Here is a 22,108-nt window from a genome sequence, read left to right as displayed (position 1 = left end):
AAAGCAGGCACACACCTTCAGAGATTGGACACTTTTAGACTGCAGTGTGGGATTATTAATTCTTCTGCTCTGCAATTGATGGGACTGCCCAAGAATAAAGCTTTAGATGTTAGGTCAATGCTCAACCACTGAGCCACACTAGCTGGGCGAGCTTTATATACGAGAATGGGAGCTCCGCTCCCCAGGGACCTGGTCATCAGGTTCTAGAATTGTCTGATAACATGGCCACATCCAATGTTTTCTTTTGGAACCTGAGGTCTGGGCAGTCCGAGCTTCTCAGGCACAGGTTCAGCTCAGTTGCCTGTAGAAACCACCAAACTTTTCATAGGCCGTGGGTAGCGAAGCACTTGTTTGTGCCCACCCTGCTGTTCAGCTTGGAGCCACCACTGGTTTTAATTATGACTTCAACAGGCAGCTTTGAGGGCTCCTCTGTTCATTACAGTGCCTCACACTCCATAATTAGTAATAAAGGAACACAGGAACGTCATAAATATAAAGGGCTAAACAATAATCAGGCAGTAAAGGCAATGCATTGGGACTGTTCCACCTAACACTTTATTTCTTTCAAGTTAAAAACAAAACAAAACAAAAAAGCTTTTAATTATTTTTCGTTGTTTTATTAGAGAGGGGGGGGGGGGACAGGGAGAGAGAGAAACATGATCAGCTGCCTCCTGCATGCCTCCTACCCAGGATCTAGCCCACAACCCAGGCATGTGCCCTGACCGGAAACCAAACAGGAAATCTTTTGGTGCATGGGACAACACCCAACCAACTGAGCCGCAATGGCCAGGGCCAAAACAAAAAACTTCATTTGCTTCATTTTATTTTCTTGCCTGGAATAATTCTGGCCACTTATTACCTGAGTGACTTTTGGCATTTTACCTAACCTCACGGTGGCTGTTTTTTGTTTGTTTGTTTGTTTGTGTTTTTTTTTTGTGTGTGTGGTTTGTTTTTAATCTGTGAAATGGAGAGCATGATAGCTCCCACCTCATGGGGATAGACTGAGGATTAAATGAGATAATTCATGCAGAGTGCGTAGTAAGGAGCTTCACTCCTATGAAAGCGTGTTCAGTAAATGCTAGCTCTCATTATTATCATTTTAATCTCAAGTGAAATGAATGTGTAAAGTATAAGGCATAGATCTCAAAAACCTTCCATTATGTACTCTTTCAAACACAAACACACAAATAGATTGGTATAATTACCCCCACGCCGCACACACGTACCCATGCTAGCATTGACAGTGATCAATATTTTATCAATCTTATTTCATTTAACAAATTTTAAAGCAAATTCCAAGCATCATGTCATTTCACACATAAATTTGAGTGTCTTTTTTATATTAACATCCATAATATGCTAAGATCTTCCTAATCTTGAACCCCAGCTCCTAGAAGTTACTATGGTTAGTAAAAGCTCTACTAATGTTTGCTTAATTAGTGAATGAACAGTCCAAACAGTTTTCTTTGGCTTTATGGTAGATGCGCTATAAATATTTGTTAAGTGAATAAGCAAGGGCAGGAATATTTTAGAGTTCCTAATGTTTATGGAGATGCACATGTTTTACAAAATCAACAAATATTGTTTAATACTTTGATGAGGTTTTCCAATACTTGAATCCCACAGGTTTAATATTGCTGTGAACATTAATAGTGCCCAAATAATCAGCCCATCTGAGGTTTAAATTTTTTTATTTTTTTTAATTTTTTTCTTGAGATTTAATTTTGGTACTCAAATTATTTGTGAGTATCTGACTATAGGCATCTTCACGAAAAGCAACTAGCAGATTCTTCAAACACATGACAAATCCTTTATTACTGTGCTTATAAGTGACACGGTTTACAGAAAACCAAATGTAATTAAATAACATTGAACTTGAAATCTACCACAGACTCAAGATATACAAGTTATACTTGGCAAGGCAAAACTTCTCAAACACTAGATTGTTTTAGGTAAAAGACAAATTTCCATTAAGGAATTCCAACATGTTTTGTTTTTTGTCTTGCAGACATTTCCTTTGGCAATAACTTCCACTTTAGCTTTTATTATATAAAAATATAACAAAATTTCATTATATACAAACATTACATTACACAATGTACAGGTTAAAAACACTAAGAAAATGTCAAGCTGCAAGTGAAATTAAAGTCAATAGCATGATAAGAAAAATTAAATACAGCACACATTTCATAAAAATTACATTAACTACATTTGTTTTGTTTGCAAATACCAAACAGTACTAATGTGATTGGAAATAGCTCCCAACAACTTCATTTTAAGGCACATCTTGCATATTTATATATACAACACTGAAACCGGTCAATAACTTAGGGGCTTCTCAGAGTGACCTGTATATGTGTGAAGACATGCAGCGTGGGGTTACACATTTTCATTGGCTTCCTTCTTTGGGGACAGGTACCTGCCAGGTGGGGACTGATAGAGGGGTACCCCGATCTCCTGCAAGTCTGGGAGCCTCGCTGGACGAGGAGGGGAGAGCAGAGTGACTGTCCTGTCATAGTCCCTGTGCAGCACTTTCTCATAGACGCTCTGCAGCCCCACTGTCTTGGGCAGCTGGGCCTGGTAGTAATTGTCTCTGCGCAGAGGATCCCGGGGCAGCGAGGTGCTCTTACAGAAGGTTGACATCTGGGCTGGTGGGTGTGTGGAGGGCTGGGTGTTGGGCCCTCCACATGACGGGCTCCAGCAGCGGTCAGAGTGGCCCAGGATCTTGCACTCAGCCGTGCACGCCCACAGTCCTGACATAAAAGAGAGAGGGAGAGAGCGTGAATATTACTGAGACTGGTATGCCTCCATCTTCAGTGTGTCAGACAGGGTTAGGGTGGCTGAAAAGGAAAACCTGTATGAAGATGAGTGCCAGTGACTGAAGATTTGAAAGGAACATTGCTGTAAAGCCACACAACTCCAAATTGGCTCAGCTTCTTTTGCTGGAAGCAAAAGCCCTCCCCCCCCGCCCCCCCAAAAAAATAAAGCCGGTCGGGTCGGTCGCTAGCATCACCCCTGCCTCTGCCTACCAGGGTGGGGCTGTGCTTAATTCAAACGGTGAAGCTGCCTCAACCTTGCGCTTTAAAGTTCCTTGTCTGGGGCCTGCTGGAGTCCGGAACTCCAGGACTGAGAAAAGTGGGGAAGAGGGAGTGGCGTGGGCGACAGAGATTGTAAGTGTCAAAAGGGGAGGGAGAGGAAGGAATGCTGAACTTGGAAGGAAAGAGGAGTCCTCACCGCTCTGCATATGGTTGATGAGGTCCTTTTTCAGAGCGTCCCCACTGATGTCCGAATCGCTGTCGTTGAAATCACTGTCCCCTTTGCCGCTGTCTTTGCCGCTGAACTTCTCCGCTTCTCGGCCAGAGATGGTGTTGAAAGAATGTCCTTTCCACACCGCCACAGGGGGCGCCGGCTCCGTTCCGAAGCCAGAGGCGCCGCGGTAGGGCTGCAGCAGGGGATGGGAGAATCGGGGGTGAGGGTTGGGCAAGGAACAACAAAACAAAACAAAACAAAACAAAACAAAACAAAACAAAACAAAACAAAACAAAACAAAACAAAACAAAACAAAACAAAAATACGTGCGACAGGTTAGGCATCTATCTGGCACGCCCACCCAGACCCCTCCAGTCTCTTCCCCCAGCCTGTCCGTGGAGCACGGAGCGGGGCGCCCAGCCGCAGAAGGCCTCACCTCGGCGTGCGCGCCGCGGAGCCGCTGCTGCCCCTCGAAGTGACAGGAGCTTTCCCCGGTGACGCTGCCGCCCTCCGAGCCCGGCACTTCGGCTGCCGCGACTGCGGGCGGGGGCGCGTCGGCCGCGGGGCTGCCAAAGGGCGCTTTGCCGCTGCCAGGGAAGGTGAGCACGTCGAACATGTTGGGTCTGGGCCCGGCTCCCCGGGCGGCCTCCTCCGGGGAGCCAGGAGCCGAGGCGCCGCCGCCCGCCGCCCCGGGCCGCTCTTCCCGGCAGGCCCCCCCTTTGCGCACCTCCTTCTTGCGGCGATTGCAGGTAGTGGCGATGGCGATGATGGCGGCCAGTAGCAGCGTGCAGCTCCCGGCCAGCACGATGATGACGATCAGTGGCGTGTCCCATTGTAGCGCCGACCCGGACGCTGCGAGCCGCGAACCCGGCGGGCGAGAGCGCTCCGGGCTCCCGGCCCCGGAGGGCGCTACCGGCCCCCGCCCGCCGCCTGCTGTCACCACGAAGCTGACTGTGGCAGTGGTGGAGAGCGGGGGACGGCCGCCGTCGGATATGACCAGCAGCGCCCGGAACACGCGGCCTAGCGGCTCCTGAGACAGATCGCCGGTGAGCACGATCTCCCCCGTGCGGCGGCCGATGGCGAACGCTTCTCGCGGCTCCTGTTGCAGGAGGTCGAATGCCAGCTCCCCATTAGCACCCTCGTCCGCGTCCCGAGCTTGCACACGCGCCACGGCCGTGTCCCTTGCAGTGCGCCCTGGGACTGCCACTTCCAGGGAGCCGTTGGCCGGCGCCGGATGCACCAGGACTGGCGCGTGGTCGTTCTGGTCCAGCACCCGCACTTGCACCAGGGCGCTGCTGGAGAGCTGAGGGACGCCGCCGTCGCTCGCCAGGATGCGCACGTCGAGCTGGCGCAGCGTCTCGTAGTCGAAGCTGCGCAGCGCATAGATGGCCCCAGTAGCCGGGTCCACTGAGACGTAGGTGGACACGGCGCCCCCAGCGCGGCCTACCTCAGCCTCCAGCAGCCGGTAGGTGACCTGGCCGTTACGGCCCAGGTCCGGGTCCCGGGCAGCCACCGTGGCCAAGTAGGCGCCAGGCGGGTTGTTCTCGCGCACAGACACCTCGTACACCCGCTGTGTGAAGAGCGGAGCGTTGTCGTTCTCATCACCCACGCGCACCGTGTAGGGCCTCACGGTGCGTAGCGGGGGCGCGCCGCGGTCCTCGGCCACCAGCGTCAGGTTGTACTCAGCAATTCGCTCACGGTCCAAGGATGCAGCGGTCACCACCAGGTAGCTGCCCGCGTACGCGGGCTGTAGCCGGAAGTGCTCGTGCCCGTAGAGGGCGCAGCGCACCTGCCCGTTGGCGCCCGAGTCCCTGTCCGAGGTGCTGACCAGCGCCACCAGGCTCTCGCGCGCCGCCCCCTCTGGCACCAGCGAGATAGCACTGGCCTCTGGTGTCCCGGGCCCGGTAGACGAGGTCGTGACCGCCCCCTCGAGAGCAGCAGCGGCGGCGGCGGCGGCGGCGGCGAAGGGCGAGGCGGCAGGCGCGCCCGGGGCGGCCAGGGGCGTGATGGTGATGTCCGGCGCGTTGTCATTGACGTCGCGGATGCGCACGATGACCTTGCAGGTGGCTGAGCGAGGCCCCGGGCCACGGTCCTGCGCCCGCACGTCCAACTCGTAGGTGTCCTGGCGCTCGTAGTCCACGGGTCCCGCGAGGGTGAGGCGTCCCGAGCGCGGGTCGAGATGGAAGAGCCGGCGCGCCTCCGGCGGGGTGCGGGCGCCGAAGGAGAACACGACTTCGCCGTTGGGGCCCTCGTCAGGGTCGGCCGCGTCCAGGTCGAACAGCAGCGAGCCCACGGGCGCGTCCTCTGCCAGCTCGACCTCGGCCACGGCGCCCTGCGGGAAGGCCGGGCTGTGGTCGTTGGCATCCAGCACACGCACACTGAGGGCGGCCGTAGCGGAGCGCGGCGGGCGGCCGCCGTCCTGGGCCACCAGCTCCAGGCTGTAGGCGGCCTGGCTCTCGCGGTCCAGCTCCTGCAGCAGGACCAGGTCGGCACACTGGGCACCGTCTGCTCGAGTCTGCAGTTCCACGCGGAAGGGGCTGTGTGGCTCGGCCAGGCGCACGCTCTGCAGTCCGTTGGCGCCCACGTCCTCGTCCACTGGCACCTCCAGGGGGATGCGTGTGCCCACGGCCGCGCCCTCGGACACCTCCACGGGGATCTGGGCCCGTGGGAAGTGCGGCGCGTGGTCGTTGACATCCCTCACCTCGACCTCCACGTGCACCAGCCGGAACTGCTCCTGCGAAAAACTGACCACGTCGAAGGCCAGCACGCACTGTGGGGCCTGGCCGCACAGTCGCTCGCGGTCCAGGCCCGCATCCCCGACGGTCAGCTGCCCATCACCCTCACGCACACGTAGCAGCGAGCTGTTGAACTGCTTCATCAGGCGGAAGCTTGTGTCTCCGGACACTTTCATATGTAGGTCCTCAGCCAAGGTCCCGATGACCGTGCCAGGAGCGTCCTCCTCGAAGGTGCTGTATCGCACTGTCTTGCTCTGGGCCACCGAGAGCACCCAGCAGAGGCTAAAGAGCTGCAAAGGTAAGAGGCAGGGTCTACCCCCGCGCCTTACTGGACTCATGCCGCCAGCCCCAAGTTCTATTCCAAAATGCTGAAGAAAAGATTCCTCTCTGGTTTGCAGGTCCGGACCTGAGTCCCGGGCTCCTCGGAGCACGCCTTTTGCCAGCTCCGTGCGGGAGAAGTCTGGCGGCTGCAGCTTCTGGGCTCCGGCGGGCTCCGAGGACGCGCGGCGGACCCGCGGACCCGCCCTCACTCCGCACACCTCCCTCCCTGCTCCTAGCTGCTGCTGCGCCGCCGCGCGCCGCCTCCGCTTTTATAGCCGCCGATATGCAAATCACCAGAGCCAGGCAGCCAATGGCGACCGCGTCCTCGCGCTGCTCCTACGTCAGCCTCTGACAATCCCTTTAATGTGGAAAGGCTTAGAGGGGAAAACAAGAAAGGAAAATTAGGAAATCTTTCCTTTGTTTCTTTAGCTCCTTTTGCTTTTCCTTTTCTGCGTGTGGAGGAGTTAGCACAGGTTTTGTTCTTTGTTTCCTTCCGGTGCCGGCTGCTTGATCTAAGAGCAAACGCTCTGGGATTTCTTCGTGGTAGCTCAGGACCCCCCACCCACTCCCTGCGTTTTGCACCTCGGAGGCTCCCAAGCGCTAGCAGCCCTCTCTCCGCAGACGAGCTCTGCCCGACAAGGCTTGGCTCGCCTCCTCTCCCTGCTTCCCACGGCGCCCTGAATAGCCTCCCGATTAGGAGCCCAAAGGAGAAGGGAAAATTGATTTTATTCAAATTTGTATACGCAATTGTGTTTTTGCTCCTGTGAGCCCCGGTGATCAGAGTTGCTACTTCTCTTTCAGAAAAGAACCCTGCGATGTGTTAGTATGCATGTCACTGTCCAAACGGCTTTCTTAAATCCTGGGCGCTAGTAGGCAAGGAAAAAAGTTCCAAATAGGATTTAGCATAAGCTTGAGGAGATTTGGAAAGGTTTCAAAGATCAGTCTGTATCAAAGGCTTATGAAGCCCTCGTTAGCACTGGAAATAGAATGGCGTGGCAGGAGATCCCTTTGGAGGACCCAATGTCTGTATTATTTCACGGTGACAAGCTAAGGGGAGAGAACGTTGAACAGTTTCCACAGTGGAGTTGGGCTAACTTGAATATAATGAGCAAACGCCACATGTATCCATTATGTTCCTCTATTCATCCCCAATCACCGCCATAACTCTCTGGCTAAAGGGTGAAGGGCGCTGAATTCCACACAATACCAGGCTCACATTAAAGTGCATTTAGAGAACTTTCCCTCCTGATGCCTGTTCCGCCTATTTAGAGGATTTTCTTTCTTGTTCTAATAGGGCCGCTCTGGGAAGAAACACGCCGTTCCAGAAGAACAAAATCACAGCGTGATGTTGAAACCTGGGGAACATAACCATCTGCCTAGGAAAGGGTTGAGCTTCGGCATTGCCAAACTCTGGGCTGGTCAGGTATAGCTGCCCCCAACAGGTATCCTCCGCGCCCCGCCACAGGTATCCCTAAAGATCAGGAAGATGGGTCTCCAAGCCGGAACAAGAGGAATTCTTGCTCATTCTTGTTGAAGAGCTTTACTGAGCAGGCTATGAAAATATGCTAGAAAGGGGAAAGGTAACAGCAAAAGTCACACAATGGAAGAATTTTTTTTTAAAAGGGTGTTGGATGTGATAAGCAAATTTCCTTCAGTAAATAATCTTTTGAATCCTGATTTTAGTCCTGTTCTCAGATTCCTATCTCTTAAACCAGAGGGAATGTGTCCTGTTGTTGTTGTTGGTTTTGTTTTGTTTTTCCCAGAAAAGACACAGGAGTCTCCTCAGAGAAGGAGACCAAGCAGGGACCGGGGTGGACAGTGGGGGTTGTGGAGGATAAAGGAGGTGCTTGGAGTTGCCAGGGAGCAAAAAATGCAGCCTTAACCATCAATTAAAAAAAGCTTTTATGAGATTGGGGGTGGGCGGTGGATAGTTGGGGATTTCCTTTGCCTCTCGGTTCCCTTTCCCACCTTTTTCACTTTGCAGCCTTGGAAATACTAAAAGCAACGAGGCCAGGCAAGCCAGCCGCTCAGGGACAGGACATGGAAAGGAGACGCCCCGTCCAGGAGCCCAATTGTCAGCCATCTCTTCCACTATTTCCCCCTACCAATTGCCATTTAATATCTCTCTCTCTCTCTCTCTCTCTCTCTCTCTCTCTCTCTCTCTCTCTCTCTCTCTCTCTCTCTCCTCTCTCTTGCCCCAAGAGACATTTATTTCTCTGGGGTTCTGCGCAGCCGAAAGAACTTTGTCTTCTTTCTGAACCCCGCACCTTTCCCACCTGGCCTGCTGGTGAGCTTGGCGCCCCCAGGGTCCCGCCCTCTCTCCTCACCCCGGTTCCCCGTTCGCCCCAGACCGAACAGATTCAGAACTCGGCAGCCTGACAGCGGCCTCCCCTCTGCTATTCGCGTAACCCCGAGAGTCAGGCCCGCGCCACGCGGCTGCTGCTGAGCGCAGAACACGGCGAGGCGGGGGAGGAGAGAGAGAGAGAGAGGGCCGGGGCCAGAGTCGCGGAGACCTGATTGAAGTCTTACGCTGTTTCCATGGCTAGGCCCTTGTCAGGAGCCCGGCCGCGGGTCGCTGCGAGCCGGACCCACATCTGCGCCTCCTGCCCCCGGCGCCTCAGTTCTGGACTGGCCCGCGGGAGCTCAGCGCTATTCATTCATTCATTCATTCATTCATTCACTCATTCGGCGGGAGAATCGGAACTACCTAATACATTTACTCAAAACACTTCCACGCCATCATCCACCTTCTCAGGACTGAAATGAACGAGGCGTATTTTGAGGGAGTGAAGGGTGAGAGTGGTGCGGAGGCAGGTAACCGTGCAGAGGGGGGAGGCGGGGTGTGGGGCGGCTGGCAGCAGGTCCAAGGCCTTTATCCTCGGCCGGGGCCGGGGCCGCTCGGATCCCGCAGCCGCGAGCGCGGAGCCCTGGGCGGGGCGCCGGGAGGGGAGCGCGGAGCGGGCGCGGAGGAGCCGGGCTGCGAGCCCCGCTGCCGAGGCCGGCGCGGCGGCCTTTCCTTCCCCGCCGGCTGCCGAGGTGTGAAGGCACGCGAGCCGCGGGAGCTGCGGCCCCGCCGCCTGCAGCCTCCGGGCTCATGGAAATGCGGTTAAATAGCGCACCAGCGTCCACAGCCACTCCCCGGGGAGCCGACTGTCCCGGGAGGAGGCAGGGGCGGAGGAGCGGGGGCCGGGAGGGGAGCTCGCCCGCCCCCGGCGCCGATCCCGCCCCACAAAGGCTGGCTCAAAGGAGCCCCTTTCTCTCGATTTTTTTTTTTTTTTAACCTCCTCGCCCGCCACTGTCTCGAAATCCTGAGAACAAACACAGCCCCACAATGGCCGGCATTTTCTCGGGATGCAAATGCTGCGGGCTCCCAGAGCGGGGTGTCTGTCGCCCGCCCGCAGCCCGCTTTGTGGAACGCGCGTGCGGACCCCGAGACGGACACGGGCGTCACGTGACGGATTAGGGCTCAGGAGCGTTTTCAAAGCGGCCACAAAGGGCGGGCTCAGCCCGATCTGGTGTCTCCCACAGTTTAGCGGGCAAGAAAATCAGGATATATTTTCATGTGTAATAGGATTATCTTTTCCATTTCAAGTTCTATGCAGCATGTAATTTATTTTTAATTAGGATTATGTCTGCTAGGAAGGAGAACTAGACTTCGATGGAAAGTGTAATTCTTGAGGATGGATTGGGGGAAGGGTTATTTTTTAACCTTTTAACTTCAGAAAAAGTTCTGGGCCCGTCGGTGTTCCTCCCACAGGCTCCCTCCCTCGTTTGAGCCTTTGAGCCGTGGCGGGCTTACTTCGGGTTGCTCTCTAGCAATGTAACCAAGCGCTTTTCTACACTCCAAACACTTTATATTTTTTAAAAAGTGACCCCCGCTGTTACTTGGCTGTCAACACTGACACGATGGCTCTTAAACGTTTACACCAAACCACAGTGCAGCATCTTCCCGGGATCCAAACTTATTAGCATTTAGACATTGAAACAATTTGGGGGTGAAGGTAACTAACTATTGTTCGGTCATTAATTTTGGATTGATGCCAGCACCAGATGCTCAAAACCCTGCACTCTTCCCAGGTCTTGGGCCACTCAGCCTTCTGTGTCAGAATGCTGGGGGATGCCCACTGGCCTGGAAGGAAGCACAGCTGTTGACTGAAGGCACTGGGAGCATCCTACATGGGGTCAAATATGAACATTACCACTGATTTGCTGTGTGACACTGGGCAGATTACTCGAGCTCTCTGTATCTTAGTTCTCGCATGTATAAAATGGGGATAATAATAGTATTTGTAAGGTTGTCTTCAGGACTACGTAAGATACAGGATCAGCTTGGGAAGCCCTGAACACATGCTAGTTATCACTTATTAAAGCACAAGGAAGAAACATTGGCGGCCATATAATTTACACCTTTTATTTTATAGGTGAGGGGTTTGTTCAGCCCCTTCCCCCATTTCCTGATTGTTTCTTTGCTGTAGTTACGACTGTCCGTCTGATTCCTTTGTAAACCGCCCCCCCCCCCCCCCCACTTCTAGAAACACTAATAGATATAGTGGTAGGTATATAGCTACAAAAGGAAGGAGAAAATGGTCATGTGAGGGTTAAAGTAACTTTCATACCTCCGTGTCATTTAAAATTTTTTGGGCACCTTACTTTCTGGTTAAGACCAGATGATGACCCAAAGGGGTGGAGATGAACAGGACATGCCCTGCTGAAGGAGCAGCAACCTCAGGGACATGTGGGACTGAGGGCTGGGATGGAGGGTGTTATGAAGGGCTGGGCAGGGGCACAGGGGTGAAGAAAGCCAGAGTGGGCAGCTAGGTGCTTTACACACCCATGTTGAGGAATTCTAGATTTATCCTTCAAGCGATGGGAGCTGTTGCAGGATGTCACCCCTGAAATCAATAGGCTCACTCGGGCAGCGATTTTTAACCTTCTGCATCTCATGGCACACATAAACTAGTTACTAAAATTCTGTGGCATACCAAAAAATTATTTTTTTGCTGATCTGACCAGAAAAAAAAGTATACTTTTGATTCATTCACACCAGACAGCTATTGTTTTTTAAAAATATATATTTTATTGATTTTTTACAGAGAGGAAGGGAGAGGGATAGAGAGTTAGAAACATCAATGAGAGAGAAACATCGATCAGCTGCCTCCTGCACATACTGGGGATGTACCCGCAACCAAGGTACATGCCCTTGACCGGAATTGAACCTGGGACCCTTCAGTCCGTAGGCCGACACTCTATCCACTGAGCCAAACCCGTTAGGGCCAGACAGCTATTGTTGTTGGCTGTTGTAATTTTTTAAATTTGACAATCTAAGGGAAAGAAGTCAGTGCCTTTGACTAAATAGTCAAGTGTTGCGTGTTTTAAAAATTATTGCGGCACACCAGTGTGCCACGGCACACCAGTTGAAAATCACTGCATTAGGATAAAGGGAGGGTGAAAGATGAGCAGGGAAAGGAAGTGGAACAAAAAGTCTGAACTGGTGGACTTTGACCTGAGAGGGAGGGGAAGGGCAACTCTCTCAAAATACTGATCAGGAAACAGTGACTAGCTAGTTAGTGGGTCCAGCTGAACCCCAAGAGATCCAGGGCAAAGAGGCGTGCATTGCGATGGCCCTTGCCCCCTGTGGGTTCAGTCAGAGGACTGTTTCCTGATACATCAGTCCGGTTTCTCCTCTAGCCAGAGGGCGCTGAAGCCAGCAGTGCGGGAAGAGTAGGTAGGGGATACCCCAGCCATCACCAGTCCTCTGGAGAATGCAGTTCCTCCTGGGCACCTCCGCTTTGATGTCTTTTCCAAGGACAATGCAGGTGGATGGGAGTGGGAGGAAGGGTTTTCTTTTCGCTCAGAAAGCTGATGCTTCTCTGGGTCCAGCCAGGAGCAAGTCTAGAGTCACCTCAGTGTATCTTCTGTTGGGTGTCTGTCCAAGATAATCATGGTGGGGCTGGAAATGGCTGTTCTACAGCTGGCAATGGCCTGGGGGTGTGGACAGAGAGCCAGCATTTACTTTATCGCTTGAGCTTGAGTATGGGGGTTGGGGGGTAGGGGGGAAATTTCTATGGAGCCCTTTGGTTGGAAAGTGTGGGATATTGGATGTGGCCTGGGCTCCTAGGACCTTGCTTATGGTTCATGGGCACTTGGAGGCAGAATTAGGTTCGATTACAGAGTTCATGTGGGAAAAGGAGGTTTTCGTTAACTAAAGGAGCCCTCAGCAAGGAGCAAAAGAACTGCAAATCTCTGCTCAAACCATGTGCAGGAGTTCTGCAATTAGATAGACTGGGTGGATTAACTGCCTTCAGAGCTCAAACCATGTTGCTGAAAATTTTGAGTTTTGCTACACATGATTCAAAGGAAATTAAAACAGAAAGCTAGAGCCTTTACAGAGATCATTTTAATCATTAACTAGTCTAATTTTTCTTCTTCTCTCAATGTCATTGTTGTGTCATGCAGAAGACTTCTGACTCAGGCTTCCTTTGCATCTGATGGCTGAACTCCCTGCTCTAAGTGGGTCACAGTCCACTTTTGAAATGGAAATGCAGTCTGCGCAGCAGCCTCATCCTCAGAGTCCTGGGACCCTGGCCCAGCCCGGGCACAGTGGAGCCTGGCGTTATATATTTCTCTGTAGATCTGAGAACCGTTTTAGGCCATTGATCTCACGTCACCCAGCATCAAGATAGAGTGACGGCTGATAAACTGCCTGGTGACAGGCTGTGGCCTTGGGAAGAAAAGTCTAGATGTGGGATAAAAAAAATAAGTTGATGGATTAGTTATTGGCCTCTCAATTCCCTTCAACCTGGATTTTTTTTCCCCTGAACACTTTAGAAGCGTTTATTTTTAGGTAATTTTACAGTTGTCTTTTTGTCCTTCAGAGGAGCTTTGGTCTATGGCTCAGGGAATTTATTTTTATTTATTTATTTAAAATTTTAATTTATTGTTTTGAGAGAGAGAGAGAGAGAGATTGATTTGTTGTTCCTCTTAGTTATGCATTCATTGGTTGATTCTTGTATGTGTCCTGACTGGGGATCATACCCACAACATTGGTGTATCTGGATGTCACTCTAATCAACTGAACTACCCAGCCAGGATGCCTCTCAGGGAATTTAGATAAAATCATTATTACATGTAGTGCTCAACAGCCTCCGGAAGTCCACAAAGCCCTCCTCATAGGCCTAAATCCTTAGCAGGCTTTTACCTGCACAAGCAGGGACTGGGATGCATTAATGCTGAGGATCCTTTAGCAGCATTACGCGGCCTGCAGTCCTCAAACTCTGCATCTTTAACTGGGGCCGGGTGCAAGAGGAACATTGGTGGAAGTGGAACTAGGAGATGGGATGCTCCGTGGCCAATATTTAAATGAGTATTTTTCCCCAAAACTTTTTGAATCCTCTCTTGATTTCAGCTCCTCTGTCCAAAGGACAGTAATCACATGTTGTTAGTCCAAGAAGGGGTGGGGTGCTTCAGAAAGATTTTGAAGGGGTGAGGTGAGAGGGCCAGGGAGGTTAGGGGAGAGGGAGATTAGGGGAGTGTGGCAGATCATTTGTGTTTGGGGATGAATAAAGGTTGAATTCTTGCTGCCCTGGATCCAAGCTCTCGCTTTGGTGTCCAGTGTGGGAATCCAAGATGGGGAAGAATGGGCTGCTCCATGCATTGAACCAAGAGTCCTCCCGGCACGGCCAGCCATTTGCAAGACATCAATCTTGCTTTGCATTACTGGGGAGCCTTGTATAGAGGCCCATGGTCTCAGGGGACTGAGAAGAGGGTTAGATGGAGGGATCAGAGCCCCTACAGGGAAAAATAATGTGACAAGCTGTCAGAACATGGCGACTGGGTGACTCCTGTTCCCTCAGTGGCAAGGGGGCCCTGTCGAGCCCTGCATCCTTCCTGGCTGTGAGCTGGGAGGAGGGAACAATATAGGATGTGTGATGAATTACACACCTTTCCATCAAACCCCAGTGGAGGCTTTTGCTGACTTCTGGAAAAGAAGGAGTGGAGTGGCTTTTTCTAGGAGTGGAATGTTTTGAGTAGAATATTTGGGAGAGGGATTCTAATGATAAGGAGTCATGGGATCTGTAGGGATCAGAAAGGTTGTTCACCGAGGTCAACTCTAGAGTAGGCCACTAGGAGGAAATTCAGGGGTCAATAGTAAAGTATAGCATATTAAGCCTGAGTAGGAGTTATTTGACTTGGGACAATTGTATCAGTCTGGATGGACCAGGTTGTGCTTCAGTAACAAACAACTGCCAAATCTTAGTGACCTAAAACACCAAGTGTATCCTTTGCTCACTCTGCATGTCCATCACAGTTGGGCTAGGGCAGTGGTCGGCAAACTCATTAGTCAACAGAGCCAAATATCAACAGTACAATGATTGAAATTTCTTTTGAGAGCCGAAAACCGACTTCTGAGCATGGGCCATGAAGTTTCAATTGCACTGTATGTGCGTGCCCGCACGTGGTATTTTGTGGAAGAGCCACACTCAAGGGGCCAAAGAGCCGCATGTGGCTTGCGAGCCGCAGTTTGCCGACCACTGGGCTAGGGGATGTGCTGTATGCTGTCCTTATTTGGGGACTCAGACTGATGGAGTAGCCACCATCTATCTACAACTTCCTCCTGCTGCAGCAGAAGGAAGAGGGAATGCAGCAAATTGTATTTTGGCTCTGAAAGTTTTCCAACCAGATAATACAAACGTCACTTCTGCTCACATTTCTTTGTCCATTTCAAAGTTCTGGTAATGAGCTCATTCTAACAGTCATTAGAAGGCAAGCTTAAGGGAACAGAGCAGGAGAGCTGGACAAAGCCCTTAGGCCAGGCGTCCTCAAACTACGGCCCGCGGGCCACATGCGGGTGTTTTTGCCGTTTTGTTTTTTTTTACTTCAAAATAAGATATGTGCAGTGTGCATAGGAATTTGTTCATAGTTTTTTTTAAACTACAGCCCGGCCCTCCAATGGTCTGAGGGACAGTGAACTGGCCTCCTGTTTAAAAAGTTTGAGGACCCCTGCCTTAGACTGAGTGCCTAAGGCATGTTCTGTGAGCTTTCTCATTCTCAGGTTTTGGACAAACTATTACTTTTTTTTTTTTTTTCTTCATCAGGAAAATAGTAGTTGGGAGAATTGCTAGTCAAAGGCACACATGTCGCTAAATTTAAGGAAGGTCAAAAATAAGTTAGAAGTGTTCTCATGTGACACATTCCTTAAAGTATAAGCTAAATTACAGCTTTAGACTAATTAGTGAGGAAACCCCCCAAGAGTGAAAGATGGATTATTGGTAATGGGAGTACATGTCCTCTTGCTTGTATTGGGAAAAAACTTGCACAAAAGTGTCTTCATTAATCAGGGTCCTAATGGCTTTTACTTTTATCAACCAATTACCAGCACCAAAAACATTTTACTAAGCATCTTTCAGAGGGTGAAACGATGTTCTGCTGCGTGCTTTGCAGTTGGGTTGTATCACCTGCTTTTAGGGGTTCACAATCAAGTGGATGGAAGTACTCAAGGCAGCTAAACAAATATTGAGAACAACATGAATGTGAATAAATGTTTGCTTGTTTGTTTTTCTCCCCCCTCCCCCCAGGTATTCAGTAGAGAAGAGATCATAAGCAATATTTAGGAAGAATGGAACCAGGAGAACTTAGTACATTACTGTGTGCCATACACAGTACTAGGCACTGCATATAGCTTGCTCTCTAGGACATTATAGTCAGTGGGGAAGGTAGCTGAACAACTTTAGTGATAAATTTAGTGACAAGTGCCCAGGAGAGAGGATATGATTCTAGGAGCTCAATTAAGAAGAGGAGGAGATGGCTTAGGGAACTTCCTGTGAGAAGGAGGAGGCTATTTTAGGCCAAACACTGGACTTGGGATTAAGTGTAAGGCAGAAATAATTGCCATTGTGTACCTCCAAAACTCTATTTATAACTACCAATATCCAAAAGACCCAGCGACTAAAATATCTCCTGTTAGATATGATTATGATCTAATATTCACATATTTTGAAGTAGGCGGGATATAAGTAATAAAATAACTAGAGGCCCCATGCACAAATTTGTGCACCAGTGGGGTCCTTTGGTCAGGCCTGTGGGATTGGGCTGAAACTGGCTCTCTGACTTCCCCTGAGGGGTCCCAGATTGCAAGAGGGCACAGGCCAGGCTGAGGGACCCCACTGGTGCATGATCGGGGCCAGGGAGGGATGCAGGAGGTTGGCCAGCCAGGGAGGGACCACAGGACCTAAAGGAGGGCTCCAGGGCATGTCCAGCCCATCTCGCTCAGTCCTGATCGGCCGGACCCCAGCAGCAAGCTAACTTACTGGTTGGAGTGTCTGCCCTCTGGTGGTCAGTGCACATCATAGCAAGTGGTTGAGCAGCCTTAGCATATCATTAGCATATTACACTTTGATTGGTTGAACAGATGACTGGATGACCGGACACTTAGCATATTAGGCTTTTATTATATAGGATACAATAGTTTCATGTAGGATTTAGAGAATTTGAGGAGACAGGATGTGATGCTAAGATTCTGGTCTAAATACTGCTTCCAAATTTGTTAAATGAAGTGGAAGATGCTTGTTCTACCTATCTCAGAGTTGAGGTGAGGGTTCTATGACATACTGAAGAAATGCAGAAGCATTTTGTGACTGTAAAACATTATATACATCAGCCATAGTGCTGATAGGACACTTAAACTAGAGGGACATGCAGCCAGCTTTATAGATGTGTGGTGAATGGGAGATGATGAGGGAAGGGAAGCAGCTTGGAGCAATTGCTGAAAGGCTAGAGAAAGGCTAGATCTGAAGTTCATGGGGCAGATGCAAAAGGGAGAAGGATGGAGCTCAGCCCAACTGGGGACAGTAGGAGCTAAGGCTAGACATGGGTTAGAGAAGACTTTGTCCATTGCTTTATCCTCAGTGCCTGCCATAAAGAAGTCAGCAATAAATGTGTGTTGGACTAATTGAATGTGTCTGAAATAAGCATCCCCTTCAGTTGTACCAGGGGCATGATATAGACTCCCTGCCCCACACACATGCAAGAGACTCCAGGTTAATTTTTTCCCCCAGTATGCATGTATATATTTATTTATTTAACTTTAACCATCCCTCAGCCTTGTCATTTGGCAACCATTAGCTTGTTGTCTATATTTATAGATTTTTTTTCTGTTTTGTTTTGCTTATTCTTTTTGCTTTTTTTTTTTTTTTAGATTTCACGTGTAAGAGCAATCATACGATATTTGTCTTTCTCTACCTGACTTATATCACTTAACATAATACCCCAGGTCCATTCATGCTATTGTAAATAGCAAGATTTTTCTTTGTAATGCTCAGTAATATTCCATTGCATATATATGTCACATCTTCTCTATTCATTTATTTATCAATGGACACCTGCATTGCTTCAATATCTTGGCTATTGTAAATAATGCTGCCATAAACATAGGGGTCATTATGTATTGGATTAGTACTTTTGTTCTCTTCAGATAAATACCCAGAAGTGAAATTGCTGGGTAGAATGGCAGCTCTATTTTTATTTTTTTTTTTGAAAACTTCATATCGTTTCCCATAGTGGCTGTGCAAATTTACACTCCCACCAACAGTGCACATGGATTCCCTTTTCTCTATATCCTCGCCAACACTTGATATTGGTTGATTTTTTGATGATAGTCTTCTGGTTAATTTCAGTAAGTGTGAGTTGAGAGAGGTGGCCAGGCAGACCCAGTGTCCAAGATTCAGCTCAATGGGCATCTCAAGACCAGTCAGGCCGAGACAGGAAGCTGCTGCAACTTGGACAGCACTACTGGGAAGTCTGATGCCACAGACACAATGTCCCAGTTCCAGACTGGAATGACATCCTGCCTGTTCTGCTTGCTCCAGGTTGCATACCTATAAACATTTGGCTCCTGTTCCCTGAGAGCCCCCAGATGGATGCCAGTTTCCTAAGGCAGGCCTGGCTGCCTACCATCTGTCTGCTCAGCTCCAGGCTGGTCAAGGCAGCTTCAGCATCTGGGCTTCCGCAGATCTCCCTTCCTCATCAGGATCTTCGTGACATTCCTCTTTCCCAGCCTTCAGCTCTCCTGACACCAAGCCCAGCTCGGACGCGATTCTAGTTCATTCATAGGTAAGCTTATATTACATGTCATTTATCAAAATCACATTTATATATTACATTCTGTCTCTAGGACAAAGGAACATAGTTCTAGCACACATCTTGGGAAGGTTGTTACTTATCGTACATCCTTTCAATATGTCCTGGCTGGCTTGTCTTGTCACGGTTTAAAGGTATTGTCCAAGGCTGAGGACACAGTCTGCTCCTGATAATAATCACAAAACTATTTCAAAAAATGGTTACAGGTGTTGAGCACTTGATTTTTGCCACACATTGTGCTAGGCAGTTCACACACTTAACTTATTCTCTCATCAGTTCTGGAAAATAGGTATTATTATGACAATTAAAAAATTAAATAATGTCTGCAAGGAAAAACTTAAATCCAATTCTACTGGTGCAAAAGCCCATGCACTTTCAATGGTATGAAGTTCTTCCCCAATGTCACCATGTCTTGTTCTCCAGGGAACCAGATGCTCTTTCGGTTCCTCCGTTCTTCCTCAGAGGCCCTCTTAAGTTTTCAAATGTGCAGCACTTCAGCTTTTCTATCTTCAGCCCTGACCCCTCTCCTGAGCTCTATTCTATGCCTTTTAGTGAGGCATTTGGTTTGCTACCAAGCTATAATTTCCCAGGCAGCTGGCAGAAAACAAAATTCATCCCGTCACTTCTCCAACTGGTTCTTTTTTTCTGATCGCTGCCTTTGTCAGTAGCACACTGTCTTCAGTTTTTTGTTTTTTATTTTAAGGTTGTGGTATGCTCCAAAATGCCACTTGCATCTAGTTCTAACTTCCTAGCCTATAGTCTCTACTTTTGGTCAGGCCTCTTCCACCTGGGCCTGGATGATTAAAATAGCTTCTAAGGTGAGCCGACTGTTAGAACGCACAGCACCTTAGTGTGTATTAGAAAAGGCTCCGTTTTCTCTGGGGGAATGCAGTCCCCTGCCAGGGCACATGGTTTGGCAGGCAGAGCCATTCCTGGAATTTGGTTCCTCAGGAAGGAGAGCTTGTGCAGTGAACAACCTGCACAACTGTGCATGGTGACCCTGGAAGAGAGCCCCCTCCTTGCCTCATGTTTCTCCTTCAAAATATCCTCCAGGGGAACCAAGATGGTGGCACAGGTAAATGCCTGTACTCACTGCCTCTCACAACCACATCAAAATCACAACTAAAATACAGAACAACCATCACCCAGAACCGCCAGAAAGCTTGCAGAATGGATGTCCTACAACTAGTGAAGTTAAGAAGAAAGCACATTGAGACTGGTAGGAGGTGCAGAGGTGCAGAACGGACTGGTCCAGCACCCAGTGTGCCACTTTTTTAATAGGGAGGGAGATTGTCTCTCTGGAGGCCACCTGGAGGAGCAAGGGGTCCCAGTCCCACACCAGACTCCCAGCCCAGGGTCCTAGAGCTGGGAAAAGAAGTTCCCTTAACTATGGGCTGTAAAAACCAGTGCGGATTGGAGCTCAGTGACACAGAGGCTGCTGGAGACCCAGCTGTTCCTCTTAAAAGGCCGGAACCACAAACTGAACTTACAAGGTCTTGCTTCCTGAGCTCCAGCACCAGGGTGAGGCTCTGGGGGACACATTTGTCTGGCATCAGGGCAGGAACTTGGGGGTGGCTTTCTCCCAGATGGAGGTACTCCCAGGGATCATTGTTCCTGTGCTGGGACCTCCCCGCTTTGCAGGGCTGACTGGCAGCCATTTCTGTTTGCTCCACCCTGGTGATTCCCTAAGACCCCACCTCAGCCAATTTACAACCCCACCCAAGCTTCCTGCAGCTGCTTTTGTATATGAATGGCCTGTCCTTGAACATCTCAAATAAGCTGCAGCTGGGTTAGGGAGCCCCAAACCTATGAATAAAAGGCCCAAGGCCAGCACCAGCACCAGCCTGCCTTGCTTCACAGCTGGGCCTTGTCTGGGCACTTCCAACCCTGATACAAAGAGGAGGAATCTGCAGATCTCTCTGTAACTCCTGCTGGGTGGCCCCAGGCAGTGGCTGGCTTTGCACCTCCCTGGAGACCCGAGAGCCAGTGTACCCATTGGTCAGTGTGAGACCATACCAGATTACAACTCTACACATCCATAAGTGACACACTCAAGGGGCAGACTCAGTGAGCACCAAAGCCCTACTGAAGCAAGTCCTACTCCATAGGAGTGTCTCCTACATAGCAAGCTCTTCCACTGTAGTAGCAGCTGGTCTTCACAGCAAATTGGCCTGGAGGTCAATACCTCCCAATGACACCAATAGCAATCAAGTCTCAACTACAACAAGACTGTGTTCACAAAGGGGTGCACCTAGAGTGCCCAGCTCAGGTGACTGGGGAGGCTGAGCCACTGGACCCTATAGGACACCTACTACACAAGGCCACTCTACCAACTCAGGAGACATAGCAGCTCTACCCAATACATAGAAACAAACACAAGGAAGCAGCCAAAATGCAGAGACAAAGAAACATGTCACAGATAAAAGAAATGGAAGAAAGCAAACTACTGAATATAGAGTTCTATACTGTGGTTATAAAGTTACTCAAGAATCTTCTAGAAACCTCCAAGGAACTTAGTGAGACTTTCAAGGATCTTAGTGAGAATGCCAAACACATCGAAAAGGACCAGTCAGAAATTAAGCTTACACTGACTGAAATAAAAAATAATATACAGGGATTCAACAGTAGAATAGAGGATTCTGAGAATAGAGGATTTGAAATATGAGGAAGCAAAAATCCCCAACCAGAGGAACAAAAAGAAATAAGAATCCAAAAATATGAAGATAGTGTAAGGAGACTCTGGGACAACTTCAAGTGTACCAACATTTGTATTATGGGGGTGCCAGAAGAAGAGAAAGAGCAAGGTATTGAAAACCTATTTGAAGAAATAATGACAGAAAACTTCCCCTACCTGGTGAAAGAAATAGACTAACAAGTCCAGGAAGCACAGAGAGTCCCAAACAAGAGGAACCCAAAGAGGACCACACCAACACACATCATAATTAAAATGCCCAGGGCTAAAGACAAAGAGAGAATCTTAAAAGCAACAAGAGAAAAGCAGTTAGTTACCTACAAGGGAGGGCCCATACAACTGTCAGCTGGCTTCTCAACAGAAACTATGCAGGCCAGAAAGGAGTGGCAAGAAATATTCAAAGTGATGAATAGCAAGGACCTACAACCAAGATTACTCTATCCAGCAAAGCTATCATTTAGAATTGAAGGTCAGATATAGCGCTTCACAGACAAGAAAAAGCTAAAGGAGTTCATCACCACCAAACCAGTATTATATGAAAGGTTGAAGGGTATTCTTTAAGAAGAGGAAGAAGAAGAAAAAAAAAAAAAGATAAAAAATATGAACAACAAAATGGCAGCAAATACATACCTATCAACAATTGAATCCAAGAATCAAAATAAACGAATAAGAAATCTAATAAACAGAATAAACTGGTGAATAAAATAGAATCAGAGGCATGGAAATGGAACAGACTGACAATTCTCAGAGAGAAGGGAGGTGGGGAATAGGAAGAGATTAAACAAAGATCTTATATGCAAATATGCATTACCTATGGACACAGACAATAGGGTGGCAAAGGCCTGGGGTGGGGTGAGAATCGGCTGGAGGGAGGCAATGGGGGGCGGAGGGAGAAGAGGGACATCTGTAATACTCTCAACAATAAAGATTTAAAAAACAAAACAAAACAAAAAGAAAAACATTCTCATGTCAGGTA

General features: G+C 49.4%; 1 protein-coding gene across 2 annotated transcripts; it reads right to left on the bottom strand.

Annotated features, from left to right (window-relative positions):
• Positions 1–2,379: 2,379 nt before the first annotated feature.
• PCDH8 (protocadherin 8) lies at positions 2,380–6,322 on the bottom strand (the record flags this gene model as incomplete). Of its 2 annotated transcripts, none has more annotated exons than XM_079778561.1 (3): positions 2,380–2,753; positions 3,235–3,442; positions 3,686–6,322. In XM_079778561.1, 3 exons carry the CDS (start codon positions 6,320–6,322, stop codon positions 2,380–2,382), a joined length of 3,219 nt encoding a protein of 1,072 aa, XP_079634687.1. The 2 variants fall into 2 exon arrangements, with proteins under 2 accessions (XP_079634687.1, XP_079634688.1); XM_079778562.1 differs by having other exon boundaries at positions 3,977–6,322.
• Positions 6,323–22,108: the final 15,786 nt, after the last annotated feature.

This window comes from Cnephaeus nilssonii (assembly GCF_951640355.1).
Source record: "Cnephaeus nilssonii genome assembly, chromosome: 8".
NCBI classification, from domain to species: domain Eukaryota; kingdom Metazoa; phylum Chordata; class Mammalia; order Chiroptera; family Vespertilionidae; genus Cnephaeus; species Cnephaeus nilssonii.
The sequence above is the reverse complement of the archived record's forward strand: the minus strand, read 5'-3'. Positions and strand labels throughout refer to the sequence as shown.